General features: G+C 34.4%; 1 protein-coding gene across 1 annotated transcript in view; it reads left to right on the top strand.

Annotated features, from left to right (window-relative positions):
• The window catches only part of galnt2 (UDP-N-acetyl-alpha-D-galactosamine:polypeptide N-acetylgalactosaminyltransferase 2), a 152,287-nt gene extending 132,361 nt beyond the window's left edge, over window positions 1–19,926 (top strand). Inside the window, exons 11-16 of the mRNA XM_056470550.1 lie at window positions 6,107–6,233; window positions 8,758–8,850; window positions 9,028–9,111; window positions 13,661–13,787; window positions 16,058–16,177; window positions 17,504–19,926. Of these exons, the coding sequence (XP_056326525.1) occupies window positions 6,107–6,233; window positions 8,758–8,850; window positions 9,028–9,111; window positions 13,661–13,787; window positions 16,058–16,177; window positions 17,504–17,659 (707 nt within the window). The 3' untranslated portion in view covers window positions 17,660–19,926. The remainder of the gene's footprint in view (window positions 1–6,106; window positions 6,234–8,757; window positions 8,851–9,027; window positions 9,112–13,660; window positions 13,788–16,057; window positions 16,178–17,503) is intronic.
• Window positions 19,927–20,431: the final 505 nt, after the last annotated feature.

Below are 20,431 nucleotides of genomic sequence, written 5' to 3' on the forward strand. Positions count from 1 at the left end.
ATGCAGTATTAATTGATTTATTGGCCAATAAAAATACTATACATTGATCCCTCACTATAATGCGGTTCGCCTTTCACGGTCTCAAAGATTTGTGGATTTTTTTTCGTGCAATTTGACATGCTTTTTTTTCGACAGCACATTGTCGACCAATGGTCTCAAACTCAATTCCTAGAGGCCCACAGCTATGCATAGTTTAGTTCCAACCAGCTCCTAATCACAACCTGCTTAATAGTCTCTAGTAGTCTTGAACACCTTGATTAGTTTGATCAGCTGTGTTTGATTAGAGTTTGAGCAAAACTGTGCAGAGCTGTGGCCCTCCAGGAATTGGGTTTGAGACCTATGCTGTAGACCATTGACATGGTCTAACCATCACACAAAAAGTTGGACTTCTGGGCATGCTAAAGGAGCGTAGGAGTTACACGAGTGCTTAAACAAAAGAGAAAAGTGTGAAAATGTTAATGCCTGTCTAAGAAAATAGTTTAGTGAGGGGTTTTACAGTCTTAAAACATCTATAAATATTGTAAGAAATAAAGCAGACTACTTCGGATTCTACCTATTGTAGACTATTTTTAGAGCGTAACTCCCTTGATTTATCGAGGGACCACTGTAATCCATTAATCCACACACACAAAAGGTTTCACTTAAATAATTCTTACATTAATAAAACCAAATTTAAAATAAAACTACATTTACTCTTTCTCTCCTAATAAAGGCAAACTGTTGTAGCCATTTTTGAAAGCTATTACACATTACTTGTGGTTTGTTCCTTCAATTTGTTTATTGTAGGCATCATAAAGGGTTGGTAAATAGAACAACAGTAAACCAGAATACAGGGAGTGGGTCGGACATAATTTCTGACCACGTCATATATTCTTTGAAACCAATTTTGTTTGGTAAAATTTGTGTTTTAATTTTAATGTACTTTTTATTGGTCAGTTGTCAACAAATTAAGAAGAGTGAATAACATTTGAGGTGAAAAATAGAAGTATATTCAAGACAAAGCCTGCTATCATGCTTCCATGGCTATTAGGTTGTTTTCACATGACGTCATTGATGACATGCGAGACTCCGATGGAGGGCAGGGAGAGATTCTTCTACATAGGAATCACTATCAAAACATAAAAAATGTTTTGGTTTTATGTTTTTTGTTATTGTTTAAATCAGCCAAAATGACAAATGCCAAACAGCTTTATAGACTTTCAAAAGTTTTTGCTCATAAAGGGGGAAAAGTTCAAGAAACGGTTTAAAACGGAAGAAAAGGCGGCATGTAATAAACATTTATTCAATACATCCATGTGTACAAACTTATTTTTTTAACTCGATGATTCATTTGACAGCACTGATAATTATGATATAAAGGCCTAGCTTTGTGTATTATATGGTGTGTTTTATAAAAATCAGGTACAAACACCACGACACTTATACAAAATCTAGAAGAACATAAAATAATCTAAGTCTTTTCGGGGTAATAAACAACCGTAACATTAACATCTAGATGTGCAGCAGCGTTAAATGTTTGATAGTACGTTAGTCGACCGAACAAAAATAGAAATGCAACTCTTACAAAACTAGATGGTTATTATTGTAGAACACCATTTACCATCCACTAAATAAAATACACATATATAATGATAATTGCATGTTGTCATCTGTTTTTTTTTCATGTATATATCTGGAAAATAGTCATTTATATTATGATTTTGAACCACACTAGTGAAGTGTATAATGTATAATACAGCTCTTTGTTAATGAATGCTACAGAATACTGGTAAACTGATCAACTGTAATGAATACTGTAACATTAGTGTGAGCATTGTGATGATGTATAATTATATCAGTGTAGCTTATTGGATAATTTACTAGAGTTGTATTGTACCATAAGCATATAATTACTATGACAGTTAATTCAAGTCTGCTTCAAAACACTGTAGTACTTGATAATCATAGCTAACTACTACCTCGATGGCAGGCAAATATATTTTATTTCAGTGGAATCTTGGTCATCCTCATGATATAAGGACCATGCCCAACATATGTGTTTATTTTCTATTTATATCTCCTGTGAAATATGGTATAAATTGCAAAAATATTGACTTTTCACTGTTTCCCCATTCAGTTTCACTTCCTGCCCTCCATATGAATTTCGCGCGTCACCAGAACCATGTGATTGAAAATTCAATTCACCTTTATTTGTATAGCGCTTATACAATGTAGATTGTGTCACAGCAGCTTCACATAAAAGGTCACAGTGAATAGGAACAGTGTAGTTCAGTTTGTAGTGTTTAAGTTCAGTTCAGTTTAGCTCAGTTCAGTGTGGTTTAAATCACTACTGAGAGACCAAACACTAAAGAGCAAATCCAACGACGCGCAGCTCTATAGATCCCGAACCATGCAAGCCAGTGGCGACAGCGGAGAGGGAAAAAAAACTTCACTAATTGGCGAAAGTAAAGAAAAAAACCTTGAGAGAAACCAGACTCAGTTGGGCACGACCATTTTAATTTCTCCGCTGGCCAAACGTTTTTGTGCAGAGCTGCAGTCTCAGCGGCGGAGGCTGGAAGCTGACCTCAGTGAAGACTCGTCTGTCTCTGGAGCGTCACAGGAATCAGTCTCATGCTCCACTCCTCCATGAAAACAACCTATGTTCAGTTTCGATTAATTTCTTTATACTTATCTAAAATGACCAAATATAAAAGCATACCCTTTTTAGCAGTTTTCAATGTTAATGACAAAATTATTCACTGCGCTAGTATGCTTTCGTTTCTCTTTGATTCATTTAATCAACTCGTTTAACCACAAGTTGCAAACTTGCTGTTCTCAGCACTAAAAGGCTGCACACATTTCAGACATTGTGGAGAAAAATGTTTGAAGAAGGGACGTTATGGAAATTTTTAAAAGTGAAATGCTTATTGGATTCTTTCACAAGCTTTTTATGGGTAGTTTATATCTAAAAAAAAAAAAAAAAGTAGAACAGTTTTCTTCACAGAAAATGTTGCCAAATTGACTAATGTATCCATTTTTATTGACAATAGACTTGAAAGCAGCATTTGTTTATAAAGCCTTGAAGGCAGCCTGACTTTAAATGTCCACTAAAATGACTTTAGAACTCAAGTCTGAAAGTGGTCAGACTTTAATTGTTTACAAACACCACATGCTTTCTTTTAATTCAATTTAATGCAGTAAAACTCATGTATTTGTGTCCCTGTAACTGTGGCTTAAGTGTCCAAGTACTTTGTGGCGCCGCTGTATATGAATGGTGAATATGAGCTCATGCTACTTCTATCATTAGACTGTGAGAGATAGTGGCTTACTCAGCCAAAACATAATGTGCCCATCCAAGGGCCAATTTAGGTCACCACAGCAGAACTATTGCTTTTTTTTATATATTATTAGCAGTGCGACTTGAATAGAAAAGTGCAGTGTAAGACCCTGTGGAGTGGAGTTTTTCAGGTTTTGTCATCATGTCTGTGGCGTGATGGATTCTGAAAGAAAGTCCTGACTCATTTCACAAACACAGCACTTTTCTCAGCTGGGCCGCTTGTGGAAAAGTTTACAAGAGCTCCAGAAATTATCCTTCAGTCTGGAATAATGCTGCATTTTGCATGTGTGTGTGTCTGAGAAGTTTTGCAGAAGACCAAAAGTTTCACAGAGTTCACACAAATCACTCATATGCAGTAATGGGTGTATTTTGGTGTACTTTCCAATGTGGAAATCTATTTTGTGTTGGCATGAATGAAGTACATTTGGACATACCTAAACTGGTTACTTGTGCATTATACAGTACGTGTCATTTTATACAGTAACGTGTGTTTTTAACCAATTTAGTCCCAAAATTTCCTTAGACTTGAAAATATCTAATTGATTTTTTTATTATAATCTCTCTTTTTCTTTATGGACAAGTGTTGGAAAAATTGTTATATGTGAATTAATTTAGTTCTGCAGTCATCAAATATTTTAAACTATTATGCATAAAAAACCCTTATAAAACACTGATTGAAATACTGAGGTAAAATGCATCCAACTTAAGTCATGACGTTAATATATTAGTCAAAACATCAATATTGGAACTTATTTGTAATATTTTGAACTTTGTTCTTATGTTTACTGTTTGTCATTGCAACATTTTAGTGCATCCTTTTTATGTGTAAGTACATAGTTGAAGTCAGAATGATTAGCCCTCCTGTGAATGTTTTTCTTTTTCAAATACTCCCGAAATGAAAGGAAATTTTCACAGGATTTTTTTACAGGAAAGGAAAAGGAGTTTTTCGCAGTATTTCCTATAATTTTTTTTCTTCTGGAAAAGGTCTTTATTTCTATATATATATATATATATATATATGTATAATAAAAGCAGGTTTTAATTTATTAAAAAAAAACATTTTAAAGTCAATACTATTGGCCCTCTTAAGCAATATATACTTTTCCATTGTTTACAGAACAAACCACTCTTATACAATGACTTGCCTAATTAACCTAGCTAAGCCCTCAAATTGTACTTTTAAGATGAATCTTGAAAAGATATCTAGTAAAAATATCTGATAAAATAATATGTACCCTCATCATGGCAAAGATAAAAGAAATCAGTTATTAGAAAATAGTTATTAACACTCTTATGTTTAGAAATGTGTTGAGAAAATCTTTCCATTAAACAGAAATTTGAGAAAAAAAACAGGGCAGGCTAATAATTCTGACTTGAACTGTATACACTTAAATGCACTGAACGTTTTTGTTCATTCTCTGACCACCCTCAACAATTCTGATGGATTGTGATTTCATAACCTTAGGCACCTTAAATTCTCACCGGCCACTTTATTAGGTACACCTTAGTAGTACCGGGTTTGCCTTCAGAACTGCCTAATCCTTCATGGTATAGATTCAACAAGGTACTGGAAATATTCCTCAGAGATTTTGGTCCATATTAACATGAAAGCATCATGCAGTTGTTGCAGATTTGTCAGCTGCACATCCATGATGCGAATCTCCCGTTCCACCACATCCCAAAGGCGCTCTATTGGATTGAGGTCTGGTGACTGTGGAGGCGATTTGAGTACAGTGAACTCATTGTCATGTTTAAGAAACCAGTCTGAGATGATTTACGCTTTACAACATGGCACATTATCCTGCTGGAAGTAGCCATCAGAAGATGGGTACACTGCGATCTAAAAGGGATGGACATGGTCAGCAACAGTACTCAGGTTGACTGTGGCGTTGACACGATGCTCAATTGGTAGTAATGGACCCAAAGTGTGCCAAGAAAATATCCCCCACACCATTACACCACCACCAGCCTGAACCATTGATGCAAGACAGGATGGATCCATGCTTTCATGTTGTTGACGCCAAATTCTGACCCTACCATCCAAATGTCACAGCAGAAATCGAGACTCATCAGACCAGGCAACATTTCTCCAATCTTCTATTGTCCAATTTTGGTGACCTTGTGTGAATTGTAGCCTCAGTTTCCTGTTTTTAGCTGACAGGAGTGGCACCCGGTTTGGTCTTCTGCTTCTGTAGCCTATCCGCCTCAAGGTTCGAAGAGTTGTGCGTTCAGTGCATTTGGACGATTCTCTGAAAACCCTAGAGATGGTTGTGCATGAAAATCCCAGTAGATCAGCACTTTCTGAAATACTCAGGCCAGCCTGTCTGACGCCAACAACCATGCCACGTTCAGAGTCACTTAAATCATCTTTCTTCCCCATTCTGATGCTTGGTTTGAACTGCAGCAGATTGTGTTGACCATGTCTATAGGCCTAAATGAGTTGCTGCCATGTGATTGGCTGATTAAAAAGTTGCTTTAACGAGCAATTGGTCAGGTGTACCTAAGATAGTGGCCGGTGAGTGTATTACATGTACTAAAAATCATAATCATAGTATGTTTGTTAACATGCTTTAATTATCTCCTCATAGTGTAAACAGAAGGGAAACTGCTCTGGTCACTCAACAATCAATGTCATGCTGCACATGTTTAATTGGAATCCTTAATTATTTTTTCCTCATTCACAGGAAATGCACTAGAACAGCAGTAAAATGTTCATAGTTTCATAAATGAGGAAAAACAGATGAGTGGGATTAAATGGGCTCATCTCTGGCTGTGTTTCTTGTCGTTCAGAGATCTCCTTCAGAGTGTGGCAGTGTGGAGGCAGTCTGGAGATCATTCCCTGCAGTCGAGTGGGTCACGTCTTTAGGAAACAACATCCATACACTTTTCCAGGAGGCAGCGGCACAGTGTTTGCCAGGTATCCACTCAATTAAGTTAGAGAGTATCATGTTATGTCTATTATGGATTTGAGTAAGCAAATACCTACAAGTCTACGATTGCATCTTTATTTCAGTGATTAATGTTTCTGGCATGTCATATTTCTAATGTCCTTTTAACCCAAGCTGATGCAGAGTGTAGCATTATATTTCTTAAACCGGGATGTCAGATAGTGGGGCTTGCTCTCATTATCAATACAAAAACTGATCGATTGCAGCTGATTCTGCAAATAAAGGTTGTGGAATTGAATATGGCTGTTGAAACCAGATGAATACACTAAAGATGCTCCAACGAAAAGTTCGCAATCCAGTACATTGTAAAGACATTCAGTGGGCTAAGATTAATTGATGCCATCTTTCACTCTGAGCCTGATGATTTTTTGCATTGTCATATTTAAATGTGGTCATGTGATGCGTTGGTAGGATGATTGTATAAGAAATTAAATGTCACACTGCACCATTTTGGGTATTGTTGGCAAATATATAACATGACAGAAATGTACTAATCACTGTAAAAAAGATTGTTGTACAATCTTCAGTATTTGCTTGCCTAATCCAACAGGATACACTGCCCTGCACTGTTTTAGGTAAATGAATCACATAATCCTAAACTATTGCTTGTCATAAACTGTACTGCTTTCAAAGAAAGTCACTTAATGTAAAGGTTTTTGTTAAAGCTTTTGTAACACTCTTGACAAGATGTTTTTATTTATTTATTTGAAATCATTTTTGTGGATTTTGTTAAAACTAGAGACAATCAGAAACACAATGAAAAGTATTTCTATAAAATGTGAATTCTTATTTTAGATTTTTCAGGAAAGGCAAATATTTCTAAATACTTGAGTATATTGCTCCTCTGAAAGTAAACTTTTCCATTGTCCTAGATGTAGATTATTAGTATATATATATATATTTATTTATTTATTTATATATATATATATATATATATATATTTATTTATTTATATATATATATATATATATATATATATATATATATATATATAACTTATTTATATATAAATTTTTTTTTTTTTTTTTACTATTTATTTTATTTATATATTTAACTTTATTTTAGTTTGTTCATTTAACTGTTTATTTAACTATTTATTTTTGTTTAACAGTTTATTTTATTTATGTTTGTTTAACTGTTTATTTAACTTTATTTATTTAGCTGTTTGTTTTATTTATTTATTGAACCATTTTTTATTTATTCAACTCTGGTTCTTAAAAAATGTATGCTGGTATACTATTACTCAATCTTCAATTATTTAATTCTTATACTTTTTTTCTATTTGTTTGTTTTTAGTTATTTAACTGTTTATTTAAATATTAATTTATTTAACCGTTTAATTATTTTTATGATGTTATTTTGTTGCTCAAACCTATACTTTTTATTCAATTGTTTTTACTATTTTTTTGTATTTTATGTATTTATTTATTTGCTTGTTTGTGTTTAGAGTTGCTGTACTTTCTGCAGAATAATATTCTATGTATGTCATCAATCATTTTATCATTATTTCATTCTGTATCTGTAATTTTATGCTACAAAAAGCATATACAGTGCTCAGCATATATAAGTACACCCCTCACAAATCTCTCTTTTATATTCATATTTTTAATAGGAAGCTATACAATATTATATTTGTGCATATACATTAGATGAGTCAGTACTGAAGCCAAATCTGGAGCTCATCTAACAAAATAACTTGCGATAACAGTTCAAAATACAAATTTTTAAAAAGAGGAAAAATGGAGAGAAGCAAAAAAATTGAAAAAAAAAATATATAATTTTTTTTTTTCAATATTTAGCTTGAATTTAATTGTATTATCTTTCAATTTCTAAATATATTTGGTGACTGAAATATTACTTTAATAAATATATCTGTTTACTAAATCGGTTTTGTTTAAATGCACCAAAATACATTGCCTATATTCACAGGGAAATAAAGACATTAATTTTCAAAATGGGGTGTACTCAATTATGCTGAGCACTGTATATTTATTTAGTCTTTTTTTTTCTTATGATAAAGTATTTTTCAAAATTCATCAAATTGTAATTATTATTACCGTGATAACCACAGCTCTAAAACATTTGTGATATCCACGTGCACTTACTAGACCATCTCATTCTAGTGTTTAATGTGATATCTTACACTAACCTCTGAATCTCTGTTTCAATGTAAATAACTAGTCATTGATATTGTAATCTTGCTAGACATTACATTTCTTGCCACCCAGAGAGAGCAGTTTTTTCTTTATTTAGTGTTTTGCTCAGGGCTTTTAGTGGTCTGGTTGATGTACTCCATCCAGTGGGTGAATCCAGCACTGCAGTCATGAGCGAATACTGCTGAAATCTAAAGTGACGTTCAGTCTTCATTATGAGGCATGCAGTAATGTGCTGCAGAAGCTCCATTAGTGCTTAATTTAGATTCAGAAATAATGAGGTGGACTCGGAACGGCTGTACAAAATGTGTAATTTACTCTCGTCTGCTTATGTTTGCAGAAACACAAGGCGGGCGGCAGAAGTTTGGATGGATGACTTCAAGAATTTCTACTACGCCGCTGTGCCTTCAGCCCGTAATGTGCCGTATGGAAAGTAAGTGCATTTCTGTTTTAATTTCAACAAAGTTTGGACGGGAGCTCATCGGTCTATGAGAGTCCATCACATCCGCTGAAGAATAATTTCATGCTTGACTGGATAAAGATGTCAGTTATCATACGTTGAGACTATAGAAATGAACTCCACATGACCAGTTTTCCTCATTTTCTGCAGCATTCAGAGCAGGCTGGAAATGAAGAAGAGATTGGGCTGCAAACCATTTAAATGGTACCTGGAGAATGTCTATCCTGAGCTGCGGTGAGTGCCTGACCTCGTATAGTAAAAATAGCCATCAGCCCCATTTACATCTGCTATTATCATTTCAAGATATCCAGTGAAGTTTTTTTTTTTTTTGGATAAATTATTATTGCTTTTTTTTAACCAGATCTAGGTTTCTGGTAACCTTTTTGCATTTACGTTCCAGATCTATTGCATCTGTTTTCTAGTTATACTGTACTGTAATTAAAGGAAAATGCTACTCAGTCTTAGATCATTCATGATTGTTCAGAACCCAACGCCTGTCTGCTGGGGTTCTGTAGGTGACTTTGAAGCAAGCTTATTAGGCTATAGTTTTGCTGTTTTAAATTAGTTTTCTTTTGATAATATTTTTACATTTGGTGTAAAGCTCAATTTTAGTTTAGTTTAAACTTTAATGTCTGTCCTGATTGGCACAGAAAGGAAATTTGTCTTTTACACTGGATTTAACCTCTTAAGGCCCAAGGTGTTTTTTTACATGCATTTTTATTTCTCGTTGCTATTTGGACTTATTGGAACCTAATCAGAATGAAATTGTCTATATGTGGACTTGTGGTCTGAATTTACATAAAACACTTTTTCCTGAATGTTTTTCAATGCATATATAATAGAAAAAATTTTCTTGAACTTGCTTAGACTATCATAGAGCAAAAGCAACATTTTTTTTCCCCATTTTGGACAGTTAGAAATAGTGTTTGGGACATTTCATATGCTGCAAAACAGTTGCAGGATGACACTGTATGTCTGTAACAAAATATAAAACATTCAAAGTATTTTAAATAGGCACTTAAGAGCTAAAATGTGCTGTTCATGTGGACACTCAAGCCCTAGGAGGTTAAGAAAACAACTGCATACATATAACATTCACACAATAGCAACACTCATCAAGACAATAACATAAGTTATAAATTTAAACACCAAGTTAGCCCCATACATATTACTGCAGATCATTCTTGACAACCGCCCCATTCACTTGCAATTGGGATGAATGACTTTTTATAAGCATTTCTTCTGGCTTTAGGAATTCTAAACCTGCGTCCTGATGCTAACTCTTCAAAAGCAGAGTGAAGGGGATGTGTATTATCTTTAAAAATCGCAATTGCTGTTTTTCCATAAAGGAGTCAAATAGAATCTGCAGCGAATGCTGTTTGTGACCAGTTATCTCAAACAGCATTTGTTTTAGTTCATTTCGTTAATGGTTTTGTTAGTTTAAGTTTAGTTTTTATTTTGTGAGCACATTCCTATTTAGTTTTTATGTAATTAATTTAAGTTTTAGTTATGCTAGTTTAACAGCTGACAGAAGATTCCAAAGTCCCTTTAAGGCAAGTCATTTCACTCTGTGGTCATCTTTCAAACGCAGCTCAGGCATTCTGTTTGAATGGGCATCAAAATTCTTCAAGATTGCTTGCCAAGCTTTCAATTAAAATATATATTAACAATCACCAATAAAATCAAACAACAGCTGTCTCTTTAGTTTCATTTCTAAAAGTTCCAATTACACAAAATCTGCAGAAACACGAGCCCTTCTCCTGGAGAATGGTCATTATCAGAGATGTATAGTAACGAAGTAGAACTACTTCACTACTGTACTTAAGTACTAAAAGGCAGTATCTGTACTTTACTGGAGTATTGTTTTTTTCTCCTACTTCCACTTCTACTTAAGTACATATTTTCGATGAGTTTAATACTTTTACTCCGATAGATTTTTTATGAGCTGCATCGTTACTCGTTACTAGAGGTGTCAAAATGGTCGATATCGGTTCAGTAATAGATCATAACGGGTTATTACGTACTGACGTCATTTATCTCCTATGTGCGGTGTCGCAATACTATGGCGAAGGACGGAGGCGCGAGGGCGAGTGAAGGCGGCACAGCACACGAGCCGCTATTTCACTACTACTGAGAAATGTTGTGAGACTCCATCTCTGCCTCTCTCACTTTGGACATTTGACCCGCTGGCCTGGTAGGCGTGTATGAGGTGCAAGTTTTCTCCACTGTGTCTATTATAGATTACCTGTGATAACCGCGTATTATACATACATACAGTAGACTGTAACCGCGGCTGTTCTTCCCGCCATCAGTGAACAACGCTTTCATTTCTAAAGCCGATAGCAGCCCTTTCTGTTCAGAAGGTGAAGACAATAACCAAAGGGGTGTAAGACCTCGCCTGTCAGCGTTTAAAAAGCAGGCGGGAGAATATTTACATTAGTTTATTTGCTATAAATGCTCATTCTGTGCATGAGTTTTGTTTGATACATTCAGAAAGAGTGTTTTCTTTGAGCGGGTCAAATTAAGGGTACAGTTCATATATATTACTGCTGTATTAAAGGACACAATTATATTACAAGTAACCATTTAACTGTCACACCAAGAAAAAAACCAATAGAATTTTTTTATTTATTGCATTTCTTAACTCCTAATGTCGCTAGTTAACACAATCAATACATTTTCCCCCAACACATCCCATAATTTCTAAAATATCAGCCTCTACCAAATGGTTGAGATGTTGGTTTATGGTAAAAGTACCAGAATGAATAAATATACTATAAAAATATGAAGTTTAAGACCAATTTAATTAAAACATAATCAAAATGAAACATTTTTGAATACTAAATCATAGCCATAAGCCATAAAATATTTCAGATTTTCATTTAACACAGTAATATACACGTTTTCTTTTTTTTACAATAAAATCAAAATCAAGTGAATTAGAACGTTCGTTTACAGCGTTTACAACCAGTAATTTGTGCTCCGAAAATGGGTTTCAATAGCGTTTTGAGTGGATTATGGACTGTTTTTGTGACACACAACTTTGAAAGGTGTGTGTTAAAGCTGTTATAATCTGTCAGATCTGTGGTTCAAGCGTGAGAGAAAAACAGTACCGTAATCCATGTTTCTTTTCATTCTGCTTAATGACGTGCCCCCAAAAAAGAGATTTAAAATAAACAAAACAATATGATGTCTTTTGACTGCATTCTTTAATAACTACATTACACAATACTTGTACTTTTACTTTCAGTACTTGAGTAGTAAATTTTGAAATAAACTACTTGCAATACTTAAGTACAAAAAATGTTGAATACTTTAGTACTTCCACTTAAGTATGGTGCTTAAAGAGCACTTTTACTTCTACTCAAGTCACTTTTTGATAGAGTACTTGTACTTTTACTTAAGTCTGGGTCTCTAGTACTTTATACATCTCTGGTCATTATATTGTGATCGTTGATTGGCTCCTGTACTTTAAGGTGGTGCTTCATTCGCCATATTGACGGTTGTTTTTTTTCCTATTCACAAATCTTATATTTACTGTAATAATGATTTAGTAGTAATAAATAATATAATTGTTTAAACAGACACTGAACCCAAAATTGAACACAAAAAATGCATTCGCACACAGTTTAAACGCATTACTTTTTCAGAATGGAACACCAGACTAAATTTGATTGTAGAATATACTTCTTGAAAGCACTGTGAGAAAATAGAAGTGCTGCTATTAGAAAGCCGCAACTCAAAAAGGATTGTTCTCATTTAACTGTACAGTTTAGGAAATCTCTATAAGTAATCAGTGTGAAGTAAAGTAATGCCAATGTATTTCATGGAGATTTCTTTGAGAGATTTATAAAGGAATTGTTAAATATTTATCAATAATGCTGCTGTAAATAATTAAAATATGTAGAAAGCTGAGGTTTAAAATGTAAAGTGTACTTATGTTGGTATTTTATTTTATTTTATTTTATTTTTTCCTAATGAAACATTTTATGTGATTTTATTTTTTAATAAATCAATAAATTATTTTATATTATCAATATTTATGTAAAAAATATTTATGCATATTTTGGATAAAAGTACATATATATTAATATTTTTATATATTTAATTTGCTATTATTGCACAGTATGTGACATTAAGTAAAATGATCATTAAAAAAAATCAACATTTAAAAAAAAAGTAACATACCCACTGGCATCATTATTATTAAATTTGACCAAAAGTACTGGAATCATTCAATTTTAAAAACTTCTCTTTTAGTCATCCTTTCTAAAGACGCTCATGTCAGAAAATAGTTTTGCCAACTGACCCAATTCTAACATTGTTGTTGAAGCATGCTAGCCAGATAGGGTTTTAAAGTTTGTTGTTTGAAATCATACGTTTGGATGGAAGGCAAAAAATGTTTGTTTTTTTATCACAAACCCACAGGTTTTGGTGGTTTTACAGCTGTCAGGTCAAAAACTAAAGCTGTTGCTCTTTATTTGCTTTTCTGTGCTTTCCATCTACTTATGATTATGATTTAAATGCATCTTAAAGCCAGCTGTAAACAGGAGCTTCGATAGCCTAAATAAAATAATTAGAAAAGTTTTGCATAAACTATCCCTTAAACTGTGTTAGCTGAGCCTCTTTAATTGATGTTTAACTATGCTAATTAAAGAAAAGTAATAAAACTAAATTCAATCTTTTTTAATGTTAAAGCTTTCATTCCACCACCAGAAACCCCAATCTCGACGTCTACAGTAGCGTAATCATACCTATCCCGATGCTTGTGTCTGTTTTTTAGGGTGCCGGATCATCAGGACATTGCGTTTGGAGCTCTTCAGCAGGGTCAGAACTGTCTGGACACACTGGGCCATTTTGCAGATGGTGTGGTGGGGGTTTACGAGTGCCACAACGCAGGGGGCAATCAGGTATCAAACAAAACACAGGTACTCAACAGTCTTCTAATGTCTGGTGCAGAGCACTGGGTGATGGACTGGCAGCGAGTCTGTGTTAGCTGTAAATCATAGACACACTTGTGGAGGGTGAGTGAGTGGTGTATGGATGAGACACACTAGTTTCTGGATCATTTTACATGGTTTGAGCTGTAGACGGTGTGCACGTCTAAAGGGGACATCACACACATGCTTTCCTGTGCTTTTCTCTTTCAATATGATGTGATATGAAATGAAAAATAGAATACAATTACATGTGATTAAATTTGAATATATCGATTTTATCAGCAATTTGAATTTGAATACATTGTATTGCATTAAATGACTTTATAATGACAATGATGACAATATAAATAAGTTATAATGTATAATTTTTTTAATTGATGTAAACAGTGCAGTATTAACACATTGAATTTGAATATCCTTTCTATATATTTTATTGCATTAAATTACTTTATAATGACAAGGATGACAATATAATTAATTTATAATGTGTTCCTTTTTATAACTAGTTAATTTACTAGTATTGATGTGAAAATTGCATTATAAATGCATTGAATTTAAATATCCTTTCTATATGTTATGTTATATTTTATTGCATTAATTATATAATGACATAATGATGACAATATAAATAAGTTATAATGTATAATTTTTAACTAGTTGTTTTACTAGTATTGATGTGAAAAGTGCATTATAAACACATTGAATTTGAATATCCTTTCTATGTTATATTTTGTTGCATTAAATTACTTTAGATTAGATTAGATTCAACTTTATTGTCATAACACATGTACAAGTACAAGGCAACGAAATGCAGTTTCGGTCTAACCAGCAGTGCAATAGCTGCAAGTGCAGGATACAGGTATAAGTTATAAAGTGCAGTTATAGAAAAACTATGGTAATATTTACAGATGGATGTACTATGAACATTATATACAGCTTGTATTAGCTATGAACAGAGATTTACAATAAATGAATATATGTACAGGATGCTATTAATAGCAGAAGTGTGCAGATAGATAAACATAATTACAAATGTCCATGTGCAGTGGGTATGTAAAGTTCAAATAAATGAATCAGTGAATTAAATAAGTGCAAATGTTAAATAGTGCAGTGATTGTGTTGGATAATGACAGTGATGCCAATATAATTAACTTATGTGTACCTTTTTATAACTAGATGTTTTACTAGTATTGATGTGAAAAATCGCATTATAAACGCATTGAATTTGAATAAATCCTTTCTCTGTTATATTTTATTGCATTAAATTACTTTGTAATGACATAGTGATGACAATATAATTATTTATTATGTGTGCCTTTTTGTAACTAGTTGTTTCACTAGTATTGATATGAAAAGTGCATTATAAACGCATTTAAAATCTGTTTATCAAATGAGACAGACAGACAGACAGACAGACAGACAGACAGACAGACAGACAGACAGACAGACAGACAGACAGACAGACAGACAGATCTATAGGAAATCATCATCACCCTGTGAAAATCTATACCTTAACTCGCATTACACTCTGCTTTCAATACATCTTAGGTTGTAGAAAGGCACAGGTTGATGGAAGGCTACAAAAACATTTCAAAGGCTGGACAAGTTATTTGGGATAAGATTTTATAAGATTTCATGCTGTATGAAAAAAAAACTAATAATTTCAAAGGGGTATGGTGGGTTTTCCATAGTCACTGTATACACGGACACAGAAATGCATCTTTTTTATTCTTCTCAACCAAAATATTTATAGCATATTGATTTTCTTTAATCTCAACTGTTTTAAACATGTATTTATGATTTCCTAAAAGCTGACATTATATTCATCAGTTTATTATCGTCATTATTGGATGGATGAATAGAGTGAATGATGCATCACTACTAGTTGAATAATTATTTGTCAACAGTGTTATTTCAGTGAATCTTTTGTTCACCTTTTAAAAACAATGTGAGAAATTCATACAATTCTGTTTTGGACATGCTGTGTGGTATCTGGTTTGAGGTTAGCATGTTGAGCTATATGTAATATAAATTGTTGAGATTGCATATTGTGTATAGTTCTATAAAGTTGGACGTACACACTCAAAGGGATGCGTTGTTATTATTTTTTACTAACAGGGCTTAATGTATAAAATAAACTTCACATTGTATTCAATGTAATGAAGAAATTGTGAACATCTGTAAATAACCTAATGAGCAAGTTTGTGGGCGTTAAATGTTTGGGTGTTTGTGATGTGCAGGAATGGGCCCTGACCAAAGACAAATCGGTGAAGCACATGGACCTGTGCCTGACAGTGGTGGACCGCACAGCTGGCTCACAGATCAAGCTTCAGGGCTGCAGGGAGAACGACACCAGACAGGTCAACAAACCCAGCTCCTTCATTATTTCTCTTACAGAACGGGCAGCAAAAACATTTTTCATATATACAGTGCTCAGTGTATATGAGTTCACCCCCCAACAAATCTCTCATTTAAGTTACTATTTTCTATAGGATACTTTACAATATTATATTTGTGCATATACATTAGTCTAGTAGTATACATTAATTTAGTACTGAAGCCAAACCTGGAGCTAATCTAACAAAATAATAATGGTTCAAAAAATTAGTAGCCCAAATTTATATGTTATAGAAAAATATTAAATAACATTTTCAAAAAGATATTCTATTTTGTTGAAATGTTGTAGTTTGTAATATATATATTCTTTTTTTGTAATATTTTGCATGAATTTAAATGTATTATCTTTCCATTTCTAAAGATGTTCGGTAACTAAAATATTATTTTAATAAATCTGTTTTGTTCAAATGCACATATTTACCCATATTCACGAGATAAATGGATACAAATATTCATTTCCAAAATGGGGTGTACTTATTTATGCTGAGCACTGTACTGTATATTGATTCATATGTTTTTTACAGATATTTCTTTGGGGGTTTCTTAATGTTTTCTGAAGAATGTGGTCTAAATAATTAAAAATATATAGAAAGCTGAAGTTGGTGTGGAGAAACGTCTGAGGGATAAAACAGCCTGTTTAAGATAAAGAAATCGTTAAAGTCTCAAAGTTAACTTTTACGTTGGTATTTTTGTTTTTCTAGATCATCCTCAGGCAGTTTTATCAATAAATCATTTTTATTAATAATTATGCAAGATACTGCAGGCAGATATTTGTATTTTGGATGTAAATATTTTTTTTCATATTTCATTATTATTATTATTTATTATTATTATTATCATATTTCATATTATTGAACCATATGTGACATATAAAAAAATTGGTCATTATTATCATAAAAACACCCATTTTTTCAGTATTAATTAAATTTGTGACAAAAAGTACTGAAGGAGAAAAACTGGGGGGAAAACTTGCAAAAACAAATCAACACTGATATCAGTATTGGTGTAATATTGAACTAAAAATGCTTAGGTGTAGCTACTCATGTAGTGGGATGGGTTTGCCTGCTGAACCAATTCTTAAATATTGATTTGTTATATGAAATCTACACCTACACCTGCTGTACCTACCTACACCAACCCACTCAGCCACTCTGAGGAGGGTCTGGGTTGTGTGTCCCCCTTCCCTTTTTCTACTACAAGACATCCTATTGTAAAAGATACCTTTTGTAATGTGTGCAAAAATAATAATATTAAAAAAAGTAAAAAGCACAATGTTATGTCTCCTGCAGAAATGGGAACAGATCGACAACAACTCCAAGCTACGTCACGTGGGCAGCAACCTGTGTCTGGACAGCCGGAGCGCGAGGAGCGGAGGCCTGACGGTGGAGGTGTGCAGCCCGTCGCTCACCCAGCAGTGGAAGTTCACCCTCAACCTGCAGCCGTAGCTCCACGTCCATCCCAGAAAGACCCCCTGCTCGCCCTCGGACAGCCTGCGCTGGGCACGCTCTCAGCCCTCAGAGAAACTCGCTGCCCGCACACAGACTCAGGGCCGCCACGGTGCCGCCTGCTGCTCCTCAAGGGCCACGGGGCCACCAAAACACAAACAAGATGATGACTATTTCCATCGTACTATATACCTCACTGTTTCATGTTGTCCAGCTCTTGGAAAGTGAATCTTAAGTGTCGAAAACTTTATTTTTTTTTTGGGTTCCAATTTTCTGGTGCAAAGGATCCGTTTTCGTCTTTCCTTCTCTTAATTTTTTGCCTTTTGGTGTCTTTTTCCAGCACATTTTTATTTCTTTTTTCCGCCGATGGACGTCCATTGTTGTTGTTTTTTTATTTTTCTAGTCATGTTTCCAATATCGTTGAATGTAAATGATCTGTTTTATGGAGGCTCCCTTCCCTGCGCTGTGATGGGACTGGATTTTAGTTTGGGTTTGGTTTAATTTGAGGGCTCATGGGATGGAGGGGAGGACTCATTTGCGGTGCGCGACACACACATACACACTTTGACTGTGCTGCCAGATTTTCACAGAGCGCACCCTAACGGAGAGGGAGAAATCAAAAGACCAATTCTTTTTGTTGTTTTCTAGTTTATATTCAATTGTCTTCTTTTTGTTGTTGTTCGGTTAAAGGTGCAATGTGTAAAGATTCAACCCGCTTCCCGTGAGTGTGTCCTGAAGGAGAACCGAGGCATTGTACAGAACATGACTGCTGGATTCACATACTGTAGCACTGGCTGCTTACCAATCTGAAATACACACAACAAAAACCAGTTGTCAGCCGTTTGTCTCTCAGTAATCACTCTATGTAGCCTTTATTTACCAGGCCAAGCGTATCATGTTGATATCTCCAAACAGAGCTTGCACTTGGGACGGATGTGCATTACTCCTCATCTTCGACTATTTTGTCCGACTTCTGTCCATCTTAACATTAGCGCTGGTTTCTAATCATCCTGGATGATTTTTTTTTTTCTCAAGACCAATGGTGATCCTCAGCCGCTATGGCCAAACTTAACACGCTACATCATTACTGGAGCGTCCTGTTTCCTTCTTTTCATGGTTAACAGTTACTGCCTTTGTTTATCCATGATACTGTAATGAAAATGTGAGTGTTTGTGTGTGCACGGGTGTGTCTGGACTCACAATGGAAGAATGCAAGATGGTTTTATGTGTGTGTGTGTGTGTGTCTATTAATTCATTCACACCCCCAAAATGCTTTCTAACCTTGAGTTATTGTGGTACTTCAGTTGACAGATCTAGTGTTACTGTAAATCCAACGGACAAAACGCCTGTGATATGTGAAAACCGAATCAGTTAACCCATGTATAACTCTGACTAACTTATTGTAGGCTAGGAAATCCGGACTAAATGAGTGTCTGGCTGCGTTTGGGTCAGCTCTCCTCATGTATCAGCAAGTAAGTGTTATGTTAATCCTAGACTTGTATATGTTGGATTCGTCTGCACCGGCCTGTGTTTGTTCCCACAAATTCTCCATAAAACCCGCGGAGGACTCTCTGTCTTGATGTTTCCAAGTCTGGACAGAGATCGTGTGGCCTTTAGGAAGACATTCAGTCCACTTGCCTGTGTTTTTTGTTGTCGTGTCTGATAAATGAGTGGATAGCAGGTGTTGATGTGGACTGCACTTTTTTGCCATACTGAATAATGCCACCTTTCTCCAGTTTAACAGGAGAAGCCAATGAATGGTATAAAGTTTGGGCTTTTATTTTCTTTTTTTTGAGAACTCGGCCAAATTCGGAGCAATATGTGATGGCTAATCTTTTGAATTGGATAAAATGTTTACATAGCACAGTGTGCCAAAGTCATTTGCTGTTAAATCGAAACATGAAAACACACTTCAACTTCAGATTAGGACAGTTTGATTCTTTTTTTTGTTTTTTTTGTCAGTAAATGAAGGACAATGTGACCCCATTTTTTATTTTATTTTTTATGTCTTTTTGGTTTCCTTGAAAGCCAGTTTTAGGAAGATCTTGACGTTGCGGAGGAAACAGCGTGGGGTCAGCAGTTGTAATGGTGTATATGTGTGTATATACAGTATGTATGTCCATGCATGTACATTTACACATTCAGTTGCAGTTATAGTGATTTGGTCGACTGTACAGCGCTTGTATTTGTTCATTGTTTTATAGATATTGCCAACGTTTGAATGACGGAAAATAATTAAATTAAATAATAAAAAAAATTATATACAAGTCCGGTGTCTTAAGTGTTTTCGCTAAATTAATGGTACATTCACATGACAACAAAGTGCTAAAAATTGGGGAAGATCTTTTTTATTCTTTTGACTGTTTTCAGGTACAGGCGACAATGTTTAGACAATTCCTGTTTACATGAATGTGTAGAGAGAGGGGGGTGGGGATAAATGTGTATATATAGGAATATTTTATACATGTAGGAATTTATTACTGTAAATTAAGAGAAGAGTGATAAACTAAATGATTTCAAGACAGGAACCATGTGGACTGAAGGGTGAACAATATTACTTTATATACTCACTGGCCACTTTATTAGGTACACCTGTCCAACTGCTTGTTAATGGAAATTTCTAATCAGCCAATCACATGGCAGCAACTCAATGCATTTAGGCATGTAGACATGGTCTAGATGATCTGCTGCAGTTTAAACAGAGCATCAGAATGGGGAAGAAAGGGGATTTTTAAGTGACTTTAAACGTGGCATGGTTGTTGGTGCCAGACG

This window comes from Danio aesculapii, chromosome 13, assembly GCF_903798145.1.
Source record: "Danio aesculapii chromosome 13, fDanAes4.1, whole genome shotgun sequence".
NCBI classification, from domain to species: Eukaryota; Metazoa; Chordata; class Actinopteri; order Cypriniformes; family Danionidae; genus Danio; species Danio aesculapii.